Consider the following 16663-nt stretch of genomic DNA (forward strand, 5'->3'; position numbering starts at 1 on the left):
CTTTTTGTGCTTTGCCTTTTTTCTTGTCTCTAAAAGGGCAAAAATCCTTGCTTAAAAAATCCTACATAATTTTTTAAAAATAGTTTAGACCAGCTAATCATATTTTACTTTTATTAAATTTAAAATAGTACACCTATTTATAAACTGTATTCATGCAAATTACTTTTTCTCCAATTTTTAGCCAAATTTCATGGAGCTTTTTAACACAATATTTTTCTTTCCTGCACAGATCGTAGTTTCGATGACAACGACAGTGTGGAAGATCGCTCTTCCTCTGCTCAAGCCGCCTTTAAAGTTCCCAAAGTTCCCAAGAAGCCTGGAGAACCGTCTGCTGCACGCAGACCCAGCGCTACTGGCGGAAAGCTAGGTATTTTATTTCTTCTTTGTTTTTACAAAATGCACATATGCACTTTTTTTTTGTGCTTACAAGGGACAAGAATATGGCAAATTATTCAGTTTCTATGAAGCCTACTTCAATATAAAGCACTTTTTGTTTAACAGAATATTACAAATGTACAGGTCACACAAAAACATAAACATCATTCATCGCAGAAAATCCGTCAAAGCCAAAAATCCTCTTTGCCACAATTGACAAAATAATAAACCCAATCTCTGGCCCGCCCTCCACCTTTAGCAGTAAAACCTGTCAGGAGTTTGCAGTTCACTTTACCACTAAGATAGATGACATTAGATCATCTTTCTTACAGGGGAGGGAACAAAAACTCCCTGTTGATCTTTCCATTGTACGTCCTCCTATCAGTGAGAAAACGCTCAACAGTTTTGCCTTGATTGATGCTGCATTGATGTCCCAAATGAAAACAAAAACGTGTTCTCTTGATCCCATCCCCACCTCACTTTTTAAGTCAGTTTGGGAGAGTTGGGAGAAAACCTTTTGCAGCTCAACCAAGACAACTGAAGTCTTGGTAATCGGTTGTGAAGCTGAGAGGGATAGGGTTCAATTTTATCTGTCAACCAATTCTATGACTACATGTGACACAGTAAGGAACCTCCGTGTGATTCTAGAGGCAGATCTTAGCTTGACCAACATGTGAATCAACTAACTAAATCTGCATTTTACCATCTAAGGAATATCGCCAGAGTTAGACCATTTCTCTCTAGAGCCAGTGCTGAAATCTTAATTCATGCTTTTATTACATCAAGGATAGATTATTGTAATACCCTCCTTTCTGGGGTAAAGAAAACCACTCTTAATCGCCTGCAGCTAGTCCAGAACTCTGCTGCTCGCCTTTTAACGAGAACCAGGAAGAGGGAGCACATTACACCAATCTTAAAATCCCTGCACTGGCTCCCTGTCAGCTTCAGGGTTGATTTTAAGATTCTTTTAATAGTTTTTGAGAGTGTCCATGGTCTTAGTCCTTCTTTTATATCCGACTTGCTTTTAACTTATGAACCTCCCAGAGCCCTTAGGTCCTCAGGTGCAGGCCTGCTGAAGGTCCCCAGGGTCAGGACAAAAAACCACGGCGAGGCCTCGTTTAGATACTACGGGCCTCGTCTGTGGAACAGCCTACCTGAGGATGTGAGGGCCTCATCCACTGTTGAGCTTTTTAAAAAGAAATTAAAGACACATCTTTTTAAATCAGCATTTAATTAGATTTCATGTCATATCTTTTTTATTCTTCATTCTTTTATGTTTTATAATGTTTTATCACATAATTTTATCATTTTATTTGTTTAATCTAGAATTTTTACTCTTACATTTTTGGATTTTTTTATCACATACATATTTGTTTAATCTAGAAATTTTACTCTTACATCTTTGGATTTTTTATCACATACATATTTGTTTAATCTAGAAATTTTTGCTCTTATATTTTGTATGATATTTTAACACATATTTATTTGTTTCATGTCTTTTAGCCAAATTAGACTGTTTACTAGTGTTTTCTCACCCTTGGCTGGGGTGTTTGTGTCCATACTGACACCCCAGCCAATAGGAGGAGGACAGGGCAGACGGCACCTTCTGGGTTCTTTCTTCTTTAGCTTTTTTTTTCTTTTTTTTTTAGTCATTTCTATTTTACTTGTGTTTGTTTTTGTGTATTTTATTGCATGAATAGGGATTGGTGTTTTCTGCATTCTTGTTTGTTTTTATGTACATAACCTTGACCTGTTTTTTTACATGAAAGGTGCTATATAAATAGAATTACGGTAATTTGAACATAGTATGCACTTTTTCTACAATCACAGATAAATGAGCATCTCAGACTTGAATAGAGCAGAGGCTTAATTCACTTTCGTTTTTACCACGACAAATCTTATTTTGGGGATGAAAATTAAATCAAAGTACTGCTCTTTTTTTTCTTTTTTTCCATCTTTGGCTTGTTATGGTGTCATAAAGGAGAAATGTGCCTGAAACGCCATCCTGCTAGGCATCCACTCCATTCTTCAGAGCTGGAATTTTCCATACTGGGGTTTTGCTACTCTAACTCCCCATAGAGAACACCTGCATTGATAGATTCCTTTACCCTTCTACGTTGTTGGTTTACTTCAAACCTCTGAGCAGGCCAGTCCAGTTCCTTTGATCCCTATGCGCGTCTCCTCCCTGCTGAGGAGTTGTGGGAGATGGGCCCTCAGGGGGCTGTGAATGTCCATTACTCCCAGGAAGTCTATGAGCAGCACTGTCTGCTCAGGGTTTTAAACAGTTTGTGCATACCTGGGTGTTTAAAGGATTTGCAAGCTCAAATGGCTGCATATTTTTGTCTGGAACGGTGAAGCCATCAGCTTTAACAGCATATTTTAGTCCAGAAAGCTTAATCAGAAGTCCTGGCACCAGAGCACCTCATCTAGATCCATGCATGAGGGTTGTTGTTTTGTGTTTTTTACCTTTAAGCTTTTCTGGGGATAACACGACTGGAATCGTCTCTCTTCTGCTTTTGTTTCTAGTGTCTAAGGAAAGTGCGGTTGCAATCGATGAAGAGGATTTTGTTAAAGCTTTTACAGATGTTCCCACTGTCCAGGTACAAAACAAAGCAAAAGAATTCTCAATTCACCCTAAATCATTTGTCAAGCAAAACCGTTCAAAGCTCCCGTTCTTTGCAGATCTACTCGGCGAGGGACCTAGAGGGCAACCTCAACAAGATCCGGGAGATCTGCTCAGATGACAAACATGACTGGGACCAGAGAGCAAATGCTGTCAGTAGATTGTGCAGTCTTTGAACTCATCTTTTTGTTGTTGGTACTTTTATTCATTTTGTGTGTGTTTGCTTCTACAGCTGAAGAAGATCCGCTCCTTACTGGTGGCGGGTGCAGCTGGCTACGACTGCTTTTACCAGCACCTCCGCCTGCTGGATGGAGCCTTCAAGTTGTCAGCTAAAGACCTGCGCTCACAAGTGGTCAGAGAGGCCTGCATCACTGTCGCGTGAGTCTGGATGGTAGAGACTGGAAGTAGATATTTGTACTCTTAGGTTTCACTCCTTAAAAAAAAGAAACACGTGACAAACACATAAAAGATAAGAGAATAGAATTGAAGATTTCCATGATGGATTCCTGTAACATCCTCCGCGCACCCACCAGTCACAGGCTCTAAGAAACATCCCAGAATGGAGCCCAGTCTCCACACCAGTTAGCCCATCTTCTTGCTGTTACTGGCTGCGCATTAGCCTCCCTCGTGATCGCCGGTTGTGACAACAAAGTGACAACAGCCGATCATGTAGATGATGCACCCGCAAACCGCTTCAGGCCCAGAAAGACATGAAAAATAGTCGGAGTAGAATTAGGAGTAGCAAAACAGGTTAATAATAGGAGAATAACAAAACAAAACCCCACAAAAACAAGTTAATATGGGGCTATGGTAACTGGCAGCCTCTCATGGCGACAGAAAAGTTATATTGGCGATCATTGTGTTTTTTTTGTGTGTGTGTGTTTTAATTTGTGTTTTTCCCTGTCTTGGTGCAGCCACCTTTCATCAGTGCTGGGTAATAAATTTGACCATGGAGCGGAGGCCATTGTCCCCGTCCTGTTCAACCTCATTCCCAACTGTGCCAAAGTCATGGCCATGTCTGGCGTCTCGGCCATCCGGATCATTATACGGGTACGTTTTAAAAAAATGTTTGCTTTCAAGTTGAACTTCTGAGGCTTTAGCTCTGTATCTTTTTACCCTCCTCTGTGCAGCACACTCATGTTCCCAGGCTCATCCCACTCATAACCAGCAACTGCACTTCAAAGTCTGTGGCTGTCAGAAGGTGAGCTGCACGGATGTTTCAACTTTCCAAATAAAATGTTTTTGGGTGTTTTCTTTGTTCGTAAAGTTATATGGGCTTATTTTTTTTAATGAGAAAATTTGAAACAAAAGGAGTTCTTTCTTTTCAGACGCTGCTATGACTTTTTGGACCTTCTACTACAAGAGTGGCAGACCCATTCACTAGAAAGGTAAGGAGATACTGAACCAATCACAGCAAATATGTGCCATTCTCATAAATGCTAAATGATATTTTTTTTGTGCATTCAGGCACACAGCAGTTCTAGTTGAAAGTATCAAAAAGGGAATTCATGATCCAGACTCGGAGGCCAGAGTGGAAGCTCGCAAGTAAGATGGTCTTTTCTAAGAAAAAAAACACGAACCAATCAGAAGGCAGTCTATTTTCCTTTTTTAAATTCTTCCCTAACTTCTCTTCTTTTTCTTTTAGGGCCTACTGGGGATTGAGGAATCACTTTCCAGCAGAAGCAGATGCTCTCTACAACTCCTTGGAGACATCCTACCAGAGGACACTCCAGTCCTACCTGAAGAGCTCTGGAAGCGTGGCCTCGCTTCCCCAGAGTGACCGCTCCTCGTCATCCTCTCAGGAGAGCTTGAAGTAAGAAACCACTCCTGCACCTTTACACCTGTGAGGTTGTTTCAAGACTTTTAAAACTGTAGAATAAGTGGTTTTTATTGACGATTATCCGCTAGTCTTGTGTCATAATGCTGCTTCTGTCCTCATTTGAAATCCTTTCCGTAAGGTTTTATTGATCATACCATCAGCTTAATTATAGTATTCTGCTGTAGGCATCAATTGTCATCTTAAAATGTAATGTGACAGTACGAATGGAATCCATAACTTTGTAATCAGAACAAAAATAAACATCTTAAGTAAGAAAGTAAGCACAATAAGCATGTTGGGGGCTTTTTAATTGGTCACTCTAAATTGAGCCTAGGTGTGAATGTGAGTGTGCATGGGTGTGTGATTGTGCCCCTGCAACAGACTGGCGACCGTCTCAGGATGTCCCCTGCCCTCACCCCCACGAGTGGCCAGGATAGGCTCCAGCAGCCCTGTGACCCAGAGAGGATTTAGAAGATAAATGAATGAATGAATGAATAAGATTGTTTTCAAAACGGGGCAGCCAGGTTGCTAAGAAATGGAGTGGACCCTAATCTCAACGCTGGATTTAGAAGGAATTATTAAAAACTTATGGCAAACACTTAAAAAAATAGCACTCAGGCTGTGTTGCTGTAGTACATAGTTGGATGGCTCTATTATCAGCTGGAACACAGTTATTCCAAAGGAATGTATGAAAGTAACCATCTGTGGAGAAACACAAAGGTCTGAATTTATAACATCAGAACAAGTCACACAAAAACTGTCTGTTCCCAAACGTTTCTCTCTCCTAACCCATAGATGATGTCTTTTATTTTGAAATCCAGCCCGGAAAAAGCTATTTTCTCCTGTGCAACCAGTTAAAACTACGAATGCTGATTGTCACTTTTGAGAGGCGAAAAGACATTTTAAATACTGAAAAACAATTTTGGTTTTTCAAAAATAAGATAACTAAAATGTATCTGTCTGTTAAAACAAAAAAGCATATGATTCTTATTTTCAACATTTCTTTTATGTTTACCGTAATAGTTTTATGCAATGCTGCTCCCTTAAAGGAAGGTCAGGGGACAGTTTAGCTGGACTGAAAAGAGGAAATTACAAAAAGCGCAAATGTTTTGGCTTCGGTCAAATATCACATCATATCAAATCTTTTAGATATTTTCAACTAAAATCCTCTCTTTTTTTTTTTACCGTGTCATCAGCCGTCCTCTGTCTTCCAAATGGTCTGCAGCTCCAGGGCGAGGTGAGACACACACACACACACACAAGCTTTTTCAACACTTTGTGATCCCATAATACACTCTTCAAATCGAGCGTTTGCTCCTACAAAATCATCTCCCATCACTCTCATTTTTCATTGCTTTGTCTTGGACAAGCTTATGCGTTTTTGTTTGATCTGTCACACACAAAAACATGTCAATATGCCTTTTGTTGTTTTTCGTATTGTGTTGTGTGGTGCCTGCATGTGTTTTTGATGTATTTATGTGTTTGTATGGGAACTATATATATATATATATATTATCTATATATATATTTCCCGTCACCTCCCATCCCTTTTCCAACACACTGCTCCTGCTCCTCCTGTCCCATCAGTCCCTGCCAGTTCAAAAGGTGGGGTGTCGTTGACGTCCCTGCAGCGTTCCCGTAGCGACGTGGACGTAAACGCAGCAGCAGTTTCTAAACAGCGCCACGTTGGACAAGCCAGAGTAGCGGGACAGCAGCCCGCTCGCTCCTACTCCTCTCTGGGTAAGGGCTCTGTCAGGCAAGTTGGCGGATTGATCAGACGCGCAGGCGTCCACCAGCATGTGGTCAGCTGGAAACCGGGGTTGGTACATATATGAGTCTCATCAGTCCAGAGGGACCATTTCCTCGGTTCATGATGGATTCCTTTATAGCAGTCTGCAAGGATGGACGTGGACACACTCACGCTCTGTAGTGCTCGCCTATCCCGCTCGATTACATGTGCTCGTCTTTTTCAGTGGATATTCTTTCTGCATGTTCTGTAGCTCAATATTGTCCTTTCTTCATAATCTGTTTAATGTTGATACCCACATCTTTGTAGATCTTTCTCCAATAGATGGTATGATACTAATAGAAACTGTGCTCATTTCCTCCTCTCCTTTTCCTTCTCTGCTGTTCATTTGACTTTCTTCTTTCTCTTTCGGCTTTTCCCATCAGGGGTCGCCACAGCGAATCATCCTTTTCCACCTCACTCTATCATGAACATCTTCTACCCTAACGTTAGCCAACTTCATGTCCTCTGTTAAGACATCCATGTATCTCCTCTTTGGCCGTCCTCTTGCCCTCCGGCAAGAGGCTGTTCATTTGACTATTTTCCTTTAATTTTCCATCTATTTTTTTTGCTCCTTTGGTTTATCCTCATCTTTGTTCCAAAATACTCTTTTATTTATTCTGTTATTCTTCTTCTCCACCCCTTTCTATTTGCCCCAAAAGATGATGCCTCTGATAAGACGGATGGTAAGATCGTCTCTTCTTCTCCGTGTCATCAGATCATCCTGCTTCATGTAAACATAGCTAGTTGGCGCCCCCTGCTGTTAGTGACTTCATCTCATCATTAACCAGAAAATATGTCAAAGCTTCTTAACTATTGTCTAACTCTTAATTTCTGCATAAAGTTTCATTTAAAAAAAATATTGGAATTAAATCAGATTTTTTTTTACATTTTATAACATTTAGTTCTATGTTATAAATGGAGTTTTGCAAGTGAAAAGTTAAATTTGAGTTTCTTTGTGTCATAAGAACCAGATCAGACGATGAGAGATTGTCGTTGGGATTTAGTTGCTAATCTAACTCTTTTCAGTTAGGAAGCTTTTAAATGATCTAAGTGATGATTTATCTCTCAAAGTTATTAACAAAGTAATCATCATTTTATTCTGTATAATTTGTCATGTGCTTTTAATTTTTAAATTCTATGTTCTTGCTTTAGTTAATATAATTCCATAAATATTTATTTAAACAGTGTATTACAAAATCTATAATTTCAGAGCCTTTATTAAAGATTATTTCTATAAAAACCTGTTTTATACTGTATTTATTTATGTGCTGGAGTTTTGGTTTTATACAATAAAAAGCTCACAGCGTCAATTTAGTCTTTTTTTTAAATTCAAGTTATTTAAGGACATTTGAGTTTTGTCACATTAAAATTGTTGATGTTCTTCTTGTATTTTTATGGTCCTCCCTCCACTGAACTGCAGGCCGCGTTCGTACGAAGCAGCTGTTGACCACAGCCAGCAGCGTGTCGAGCCAGGTGGACTCTCGGGGACGCAGTCGCGCCAAAATGGTCTCCCAGTCACAACGTAAGTCCTTTTATCCAAATGGATACAACTTTGTGCCAAAACGTCTGTGGAAAGATTGCTGAGTTTGTCTCATCGACAAACGGATGTTTTGAAACCTCGCTGGGGTTTCTCCGTCGCGATTCTTAAATTGTTGCCGTCACGGTAACGATCCAGCTCCGCATATAAATGTTTTTGTGCCTTCAGGTTCCGACGAATCCGATTGCACACCAGGTATTCCTGTCTGTTTGTCAGAGTGTGCTCGTGTTTTTTGTGCACCACAGTGGGAATGGTGACCCCACCTGCTACTGCTCTCATTCTGATCAAGGTGTTTTCTCTGCATGCTGTGTCTCATCACTAAGGACGGTGTGGTGGACAGGGACTAGATTGTCAAACACAAGATATGGAAAGTATTTATTCAGGGATAGCAGAAAGTTAAGGTTGGTGCTGTCTGGGAGGGATTCAGTTCAAATATGGATCATTTGTCATCAAAGATGCACCCCCCCCCCCCCCCCCCCATAGTATATAATTAGCTTAAAAATATCAGGAAAATTATGAATAAAAGGGTGATTGTGAATATTTTTCTTCATATTTTTGTTGAAGTGCCTTTTTATGAGCGGGTTTGGGTTTGTGCATACGCCATAACAGTTGTCCCAACATGCACTGCTTCTCCCAGCCTTCCATTTCTATTTCTTTAAACATGGTGTCTTAGCGTCACTTTATTTCCTGGTATGGAATACCGGGATGTGCTCCCATCGAACAACCATAACGCTTTTTGCGCTAACCCAAAATTCATGTGGTTTAATCTGCTGTTCCTCCCCCCTCCCACCTCTGCTTTCCCCCCCCACTCCACTCAACCAATGGGGTTAATCGCACAGGATCTCAGTCTGCTAACCCTGTCGGTGGTAAGATTACAGCGATACTTATTATTTTTACCCTTAGTTCTCCTTAGTTCTACAGCTTTGCTTCCCTTCTCTTATTGCTCATACTTTCCCCTCACATGCATGTGTAAGGTCACTTATAGCTCCTCCCACTGTGGCCAAGGCATGTTGGGGTTTTTTCTCACAAACTTTAGATTCCTGTGAATACACCAGTTCAAAGCCTCACCTTTCTGCTCTCCTGTTTGGTTCTGGATTTTGCCAAAACTTTTAATTTTTTTCCTGTTTTGTACCGTGTAATGGACAGCTTTACTGTAAACATAAAATGTGAGGGTTTTTTGTCGGCTTAATTAGCTTAATAATGAAAGTAACACTGAAAAACGGCCTGTAGCAATCAATGGGGTTGTCTTCTTCAACAAGAGACACACAAAGGAAAGGTGAAACTCTCTTGTAAGATAAACTAGAATAGCCAGAAGCTGGATTAGCATGAGCTACCTATTGCCACTAAATGATAAGTAATAAATACTGGTTTAGTTTTATTATTTTCTTTCTTTTTAGGGTTTACAAGCCTGTAAATGACACTTTTTAGGTCATGGCTGTTGACTGTTTATAAAAACTGGACTGAGCAAGTGTGACATCACCCTTAGAAAATGTCTTACTTCCGGTTTCAATAAATTGAAGACAGTTCAGTCGCCGTTTTTTTTTACAATACGGATGTGTTGAAAACAGCCAGTGATCGGTCCAAGTCAGTCTGTGTCAACATTTCTATGGCAACAACCCAGCCAGCAAGGCCAATTGGACCCCAGATGGTTAAAAAGTAGGCACATAATGGTTGCCGCACCTGTGTTTCCCCACATTGGCTTAAGAGGGCACTCAGGGGTGTCCACCAGACTGCCGGCTAGCGCCACGGGGATGCTAGGCCACCTGGAGGACAGCTCAGTTGTCCACTGGACGGCTGGCTAGCATCGCGAGCCAGCCCACTGACTGTTCACTTAAGCCAATGTGTGCAAACACAGGTGGGGCCACCATGGAAACTGCGGACGGACTGACCCATCTGGGGCCCACATTTTCTGCCCACTTTTTAACCATCTGGAGCCCCCTTAGCCTTGCTGGCTGGGAACTGTCGCCTATCAGGAGTGAGCTTGTTGGAAGGATTTCCACTTGAAAGCAGGCTCTGGAGAATTTGTCAAACATTTTAATGAATTAGTGAGATATCTTACTTTTATTGAGGGATCTTACTGGCCAGTTTATAACTTGAATGACTTGAACTACAAAAACAATGGGGGGGAAAAAAGGCTAGCAGAGCAAGAATGGTTATTCAGACAAATAGAATGATTGTGTAATAACTGTTTATTTCTCAATAGCGGTCTATAGGATTTTGGCGTTTGGGGACCAGCAGGTACTTCCTGTTTTTATTGCCAGGGGGAGGGGTCACTCATTCCAGTTCTCATCTACAGTCAATGTTTATGCCCGATGTTCTGCTAAAATCTGTACTTGCTTTATCGAAATGCACCAACAAAAATGAGGTGAAAAATGGCAAAGAATAAAAAAATTCTCTCAGGTTTTCCCAAACACAATTGTTTGTTCTGTCTCAGTCCATAAACGCATTATCAATTGAGACAGCTTTATTCAAACTGTCTTGAAGATGGTGTGCTACAGCTGTGTGTTACTAAATAGCAGCAGTGTAACCCCTCTGCTGAGTTTGTGTGGATTGAGTTGTTGCGCATCCCTGACAGAGAGTCTGCTTTACATTCCTACATTCATTATCAAAGGTTGGTGTTAGTCCAGCTTCACACACAGCCCTCTAGAGCCGTTTCTCCTCAGGAGTTGAAGTCAGATCTATAGTCTTAGTTCATAGAAGCAGGATCTGCAGGGGTTAACCTTCATACTGTTGATCAGTCAAATGAAGTTTGGGCTCAAATCTTCAAGTCAACCTTTACTGTGGCTACAGAGCTTTTTCTGTTGTGGATTCTTGTTATCATGTCTCACTGTAGACTGTCAGGTTTATGGAGATGCTGGTTCTATAAATTACTCTTTCTGAAATTTCTCCACTAATTTTTTGTTTTTTGTTTTTTTAAATGCGGTTTTTCTGCACTCGTGAAGCCGGCAGTCGCAGTGGTTCGCCGGGCCGCGTGTTGACGACCACGGCTCTGAGCACCATGAGCTCTGGGGCACACAGGGTGCTTCCCGGACCTGCGGGGGACGGACACAGACGGAGCCGCATCCCTCGCAGCCAGGGCTGCTCCCGGGACTCCTCACCGACTCGTCTCTCTGTCGGTAAGAAACACTCCACAGCGTGAAACCGTGCCCCTGACCTCAGATTTGACGTAGCTGACCCTTCGACACGTTGATACATCCTGGATGAAGCTTGGATCTCAACTGTACTTCCCCTGCTCCTCTCCCTGCCCTCTTTTACTCCTCCTACCCTTTTCTTTTTACGTTCCTCTAGCTCCTTCTAGCATTAGTTCCATCTACAATGGAAGCAGAGGAGGTAAGGCTCCCCCATGGTCAAACCTCCCAAAAATCATCCCTCCATCCCATACTCTTGACCTTCGTCCATTTCAACTCCCCCAACGTTCTGGTCTTCCCATCAAGCTTGCTGCTTTGGTGTCTTAGAGCTTGCATTTTCCAAACTCTTGATTTTTGTGGCTACAGCGTTGTGGTGATGGTTGCTCCCGATCAGCACTTTCAAGCTACAGAAATACACATGCTTTTTCTGCACTGACCTGCCATTAGTGGCTGTGAAGGCGGCCTTCTCCCAGAGAGCTCATGATGTTTGTTTAATCACGGCTTTGCAGCTTGGTTGGTCCTGATTAACCCCTGGCTGGTTGTGTAGAGGCTGAAACTGGGTCGGTTGCTGTTCTCCTCCTAAACCTGCTTAATTTTATTGAATTATTTTTTAATAAAACCCGTTTCAGAGGTGTCCTCCCCCTCCTCCTTTAATAAAGAAGGAAATGCCTGTGTTTACAGGAACGGCTGTCTTTTGGGATCTGCAGGTCTCCATCATTAAAAAGTCATCTCTGTTGCAATCCTGATAACATGAGTATTATAAGTGATCACTAATTTTTACCGAGACAATCTGTACTTTACATTTTAAAGTCAATTTAAAGGCCCATTCAGATCTTATGATTTATTGTAAAACATCTTTTAACGATGGTTTGGCCATTTTTAGCCAAAATCAAACAATCTATTGTTTTCTAGGACATAGTTGCTGAAGAGCTCATTAGTAATTGGCCTGAGTTGTGGGGGGCAGTGTTGGTAAGCCCACCCCCTTTCCCATCACTTATCCCTTTAGATCCTGTCCTGCTGACTTACAGCCCCTCGCATCCCCAACTTAACATTTTCGATGCAAAAAAAATGGCGAGCAATATTGGAAACATGCAGCAGCACAGTTTAGATCCAGTTTCCAGCTCAGATGAGGAAAAACAAAGACGCACGTGGATCTATTTGTCTGCAAATGGATGCATCAGAATGGAGTGGAGCAGGAAACTTGTGGTCCACCCAGCGTATTTTCCTCATCACCCTTTTTTAAACGAATTTTTCAATCTGCTCCTGATTCACAATTTGTATAAAGACATGTATAAAAAACTGTACGAGAACATGTTAAAAACATGATTTTCATTGGACTTGGTCTTTAAACTTAAAACAAGTTATCAATACGCACAGAGATTCCTTTCTAACGACCAGTAGATCTGCTTTTTTCCTTCCTTCTGTCATTTTCACTTGTTCCCTCTTTCACTCCTCTCAGTATCCACGTTTGTCTTCTCTCTTTGTGTTTTATGTCATGTTCTTCATGTCTCTTTGTGTTCCTTAAAATGTCTTTCCTCCCACTTCTCTTCCTCCTTTCGAATGTGCGCTTATCACCTGGGCGGCGTTAGCCCGAGGCAGTCGCATCCCGCGGCCCAGTATGAGTCAGGGCTGCAGCAGAGATGCCAGCAGAGAGAGCAGCCGGGACACCAGCCCCGTTCGCTCCTTCACGCCCCTCGGTGAGTAGCAGTGGGACAGAAACCCAGAGATGTGTGGGGGAAATCGGGTTGAAACCAACTCCCGAAGAGGGTTCCGGCTTTTAGATTAGTCTTCTATTTAATCAGTTAGAAGAAAGCAGCAATGACTTTCATGTTTCTTTCTAAGCTATTTTTTCCTACTCTGCTGCTCTATCAGCGTGAAATGCCTATACAGGTTATTTTTTTTTACTTTGACGTGGGTGGGCGTTAAAATCTGTGCGTGTTTTAATCTCGGTTACAGCAACACGGAGCTACTCTCGCTCCACTGGAGCTCTCCACACACCTGATGCTTTTGGGGCTGCAGGTGAAGGCTGAGTACATCTCTTTCTCAGTTTCTCAACCACCACCTCTATGTTTTGTTTTTAATTTCTCCTCTTCCTATTTTGGTTTCTTCAAGTGCCCGTCATCCACTTTAATAATGGAAGTCGTCTTTTGTCCGCTTTCAGCAGTCCTTTTTTTTTCTCTTTTTCCTTTTTTTATTGTGCTTGTTTTTCTTTTCCGAGGTTGCTGAGCCCTCTAGTGGAGTTGCATGCTTCCTACAATCATTTTGATTTTTATTTGGGTCCTTTTTCTCTTTTATTTGTTTTTTTAGCTCTGCATTCCTTCTGTAAGGACATCAACGTGTTTTCTTCTTTTTGTTTAACACTATTCCTCCCCCAAGTGACAGCTCCATGATTTCCTAACATTTCATCACATCAACTTACAGGATCTTTACAAAACACTTGGGGCAAAGTGGTGGGATTGGGTCAGACACAAAAGTGCCAGACCTCAGAAAAGTGTTTGAGTGAGTGTTAATGAAGGGATCTCTGGATGAAAGAAAATGAACTAATTGAAGTTTTGGCTCTGCTGTGCTTCTGTGCATCCTTCCTCTGTAGGCTCAGGTTTGGGGATCAGCCAGTCCAGTCGCCTCTCCTCTTCGGTCAGTGCCATGAGGGTCCTTAATACTGGCTCGGATGTGGAGGAGGCTCTTGCAGATGCCTTGGTATGAAAGCTCAGACACACACTCACAGAATCTGTGCACATACTACGACGCCGTCAGCTCACTTGTTCAATTAAGGGTGTCTGTGTTTTAACTAAAACCCTGGTTCTACCTCTGTTTAACGCTGTCAGCTGTTGGGCGACATGAGATCTAAGGTCAGCTCCATCTCCTCCCCTTTAACCTGTGTGCTGTGAGTGTGTGCGCTTAAATCTGCATGCGCCCGTGTGTTTGGTTTTTCCCTCACCTATTCCCCCCAAAGCCTTTTTTGTTTCATCTTAATTTCATCTCCTATTTTTTTGTTTTTTTGTGCTCTACCTGCAGAAGAAGCCAGCACGGCGGCGATATGAGAACTACGGCATGTACTCTGACGATGACGCCAACAGCGACGCGTCCAGCGCGTGTTCTGAAAGGTCCTACAGCTCACGGAACGGAGGGGCCATTCCCACGTACATGAGGCAGACCGAAGATGTGGCCGAGGTTTGTCACAGCAGAAGATAATGCTGTACATTTGTCTCTTGTTTATTGCGGGAGTTCAACAAATAACTCGCTATAGATGAAGTCCACTAAGTAGTCGGCTTTACTTTTTCCAATATTATGGATGTTTTAAGGCTGTAAAATCTCTCACTGCAAACTTTATATACTTTTCACACAGTTTTCTCTTTTGTTTGACCTCTCAAAGTAAAAAAACCTTCATTAAAAAAAGAAGTCCAGGATTATAGAATGAAAACAAAGATCTTATCGCAATAATATTTATGTAGATTTGGAAAGCTAAACGCATTTTGCACATGTCACATGGCACTGCAGAAGATTGATTGACAAAGGTCAAGAGCCAATCAGGAGCGGAACACAAAATAATTTATAAAAAGCATGCAAAATTGCAATAAAAAACCTGCAAAATCGCAAAAGATGAACTGCGATATGACGAGAGACTATTGTAAACCCAATCAGCCTTAGACTTTGTTTTTCTGTGAAAAATGCAACATCCTTTTCCTGTACAACCTTTGTCTCTTTTTAATTATCTATGTTTATTTACTCATATAATGATCGTGGATTTGCAATCATGTCTTTTTGCGCCCCTATTCATTACTATTTAGTAATTTACTATTCCAACTTTGGAATTGAAAAATTTAAGCCAGTTTAATATCATTTCCTTTTTCTTTTTATTTTTTTTTTTGTATTAAGCATCAGCTTGCTCCCTCTAAAAACAAAAAACTAGTTTTTGGTGACTAAATTGTTCCTCGGTGTGGACGTGTTTTTCTTTGTGGCCATGCAACAGACTGGCAACCCATCATGAGTGTCCTCCGCCTTCGCCCATCTGTGACTGGAATAGTCTCCAGCATGCTCCCCTTGACCCTGAAAGGCACTTGGCGGGTTTAGAAAATAGATAGATTTGCACAATTATGACGTCAAGACATTTCTTTATGTGTTGTTTGAACTCCTGCTTGCGTTCCCTTCCAGGTGCTTAACCGCTGTGCCAGTGCCAACTGGTCGGAGAGGAAGGAGGGGCTTTTGGGGCTTCAGGCTCTTCTCAAAAACCAGCGAACCCTCAGGTCAGATCTGAAAACACTTGTGTTATTTCCCAAAATAAAATAGAATCTCCGTTTTCATCGTTGTCCATGTGTTCTCTGTTGGTTTCCTCTACGGCTGCTGCAGCCGGGTGGAGTTAAAGAGGCTGTGTGAAATCTTCACCCGGATGTTTGCAGACCCTCACAGTAAGGTACGGACGCATGCGGCACAAAACTCAAAAGACACACCACCCTCCGCACCGCAAATCTCATTTACAATTTTCACAAATCCATGATTATCGCTTTGATTTGTTTTTATTTTTTTTTTACCTTATTTTCAGTTACTTCATTAATCCCACCATCTTTCACTGTACCGGATTCTGCCAAAAAACACCTCAGCAACACAAACACACACTCTGTAGTGATCCCTGGTTTTAGGAGCCACTTTTTTTTTATTACACTTGAAGAAGAAAAAAGTACAAAACAAACAGGTCAAAGTGTGATTTAAAATGTGAATGAACACATTCAAGCATACACCTGGGCATGCAGGGACTGTTTTCTAACTGCATGCCGCACCTGACTGTGTGAGCTCCCACTCTGCCGTCCTGTGGGAATGGCCTGTCACCGGCAGCAGCAAACCCGCCGGCCGGCTCTCTGCATTCATTTCCCCTCCCATCTATTCTCCTTCTTTACTTTCAGTCTGAAGCGTCACTGACCACAACGACCAAAACTCAGATCCACACACACCACACTCATGTATTTGGGGCCGCCAGCTCTTCTGACTAACTGGCTGTGGTTCGCCCTCTCTAACTCTGCCACTCTTCCTTCGGCGTTTTGAGTGCTCTGTCGCCTCACACGTACCGTAAAGTGTGTGAGCCTCTCCCCCTTCCACTCGTTTGACCATTTGACGATTTGATGAATTTCAGCGAGACTCCGGCAGGGTCTACGGCACGGCAGAATCCGGTATAAGCTCAGCCTCCTTCAAGGTACCGCATCTCACCATGGATCTTTCTCCTGCCTCCATCTGTCTTTTCTTACCCTTCTCTTCTTTTTTTTTTTCATCTGCTTTGTTGTTGATTTCAGGTATTTATTTTTTTATTTCCACCAAAAAACATCCTTGGCATCTTTTGATTCCTACTTGTAAAAAAGAATTTGTAGTACTTTGCAGATAGTTCGCTGGAAATCTGGGTAGT

At 41.8% G+C, this 16663-nt stretch overlaps 1 protein-coding gene across 50 annotated transcripts in view; it reads left to right on the forward strand.

Moving 5' to 3' along the window:
• clasp2 (cytoplasmic linker associated protein 2) overlaps positions 1-16663 on the forward strand; it is a 52608-nt gene that overhangs the window by 23958 nt on the left and 11987 nt on the right. For 5 of the 50 annotated variants that reach the window (XM_078954649.1, XM_078954650.1, XM_078954663.1 and 2 more), the window contains 21 exons: positions 230-367; positions 2902-2975; positions 3058-3150; positions 3231-3376; positions 3913-4048; positions 4129-4199; positions 4327-4386; positions 4466-4543; positions 4644-4811; positions 6014-6054; positions 7266-7289; positions 8027-8128; positions 11086-11259; positions 11432-11473; positions 12861-12968; positions 13228-13290; positions 13862-13968; positions 14097-14120; positions 14287-14442; positions 15424-15515; positions 15619-15682. In XM_078954649.1, coding sequence (XP_078810775.1) covers positions 230-367; positions 2902-2975; positions 3058-3150; positions 3231-3376; positions 3913-4048; positions 4129-4199; positions 4327-4386; positions 4466-4543; positions 4644-4811; positions 6014-6054; positions 7266-7289; positions 8027-8128; positions 11086-11259; positions 11432-11473; positions 12861-12968; positions 13228-13290; positions 13862-13968; positions 14097-14120; positions 14287-14442; positions 15424-15515; positions 15619-15682 — 1961 coding nt within the window. Of the gene's footprint in view, positions 1-229; positions 368-2901; positions 2976-3057; positions 3151-3230; positions 3377-3912; positions 4049-4128; positions 4200-4326; positions 4387-4465; positions 4544-4643; positions 4812-6013; positions 6055-6404; positions 6558-7265; positions 7290-8026; positions 8129-8311; positions 8339-8982; positions 9010-11085; positions 11260-11431; positions 11474-12860; positions 12969-13227; positions 13291-13861; positions 13969-14096; positions 14121-14286; positions 14443-15423; positions 15516-15618; positions 15683-16396; positions 16457-16663 lie in introns of all 50 variants that reach the window. The other 45 variants (XM_078954641.1, XM_078954642.1, XM_078954659.1 and 42 more) reach the window with 26 other exon arrangements.

Source organism: Oryzias latipes, chromosome 11 (assembly GCF_053564925.1).
Source record: "Oryzias latipes strain Hd-rR chromosome 11, Olatipes_Hd-rR_3.1".
NCBI lineage: Eukaryota > Metazoa > Chordata > Actinopteri > Beloniformes > Adrianichthyidae > Oryzias > Oryzias latipes.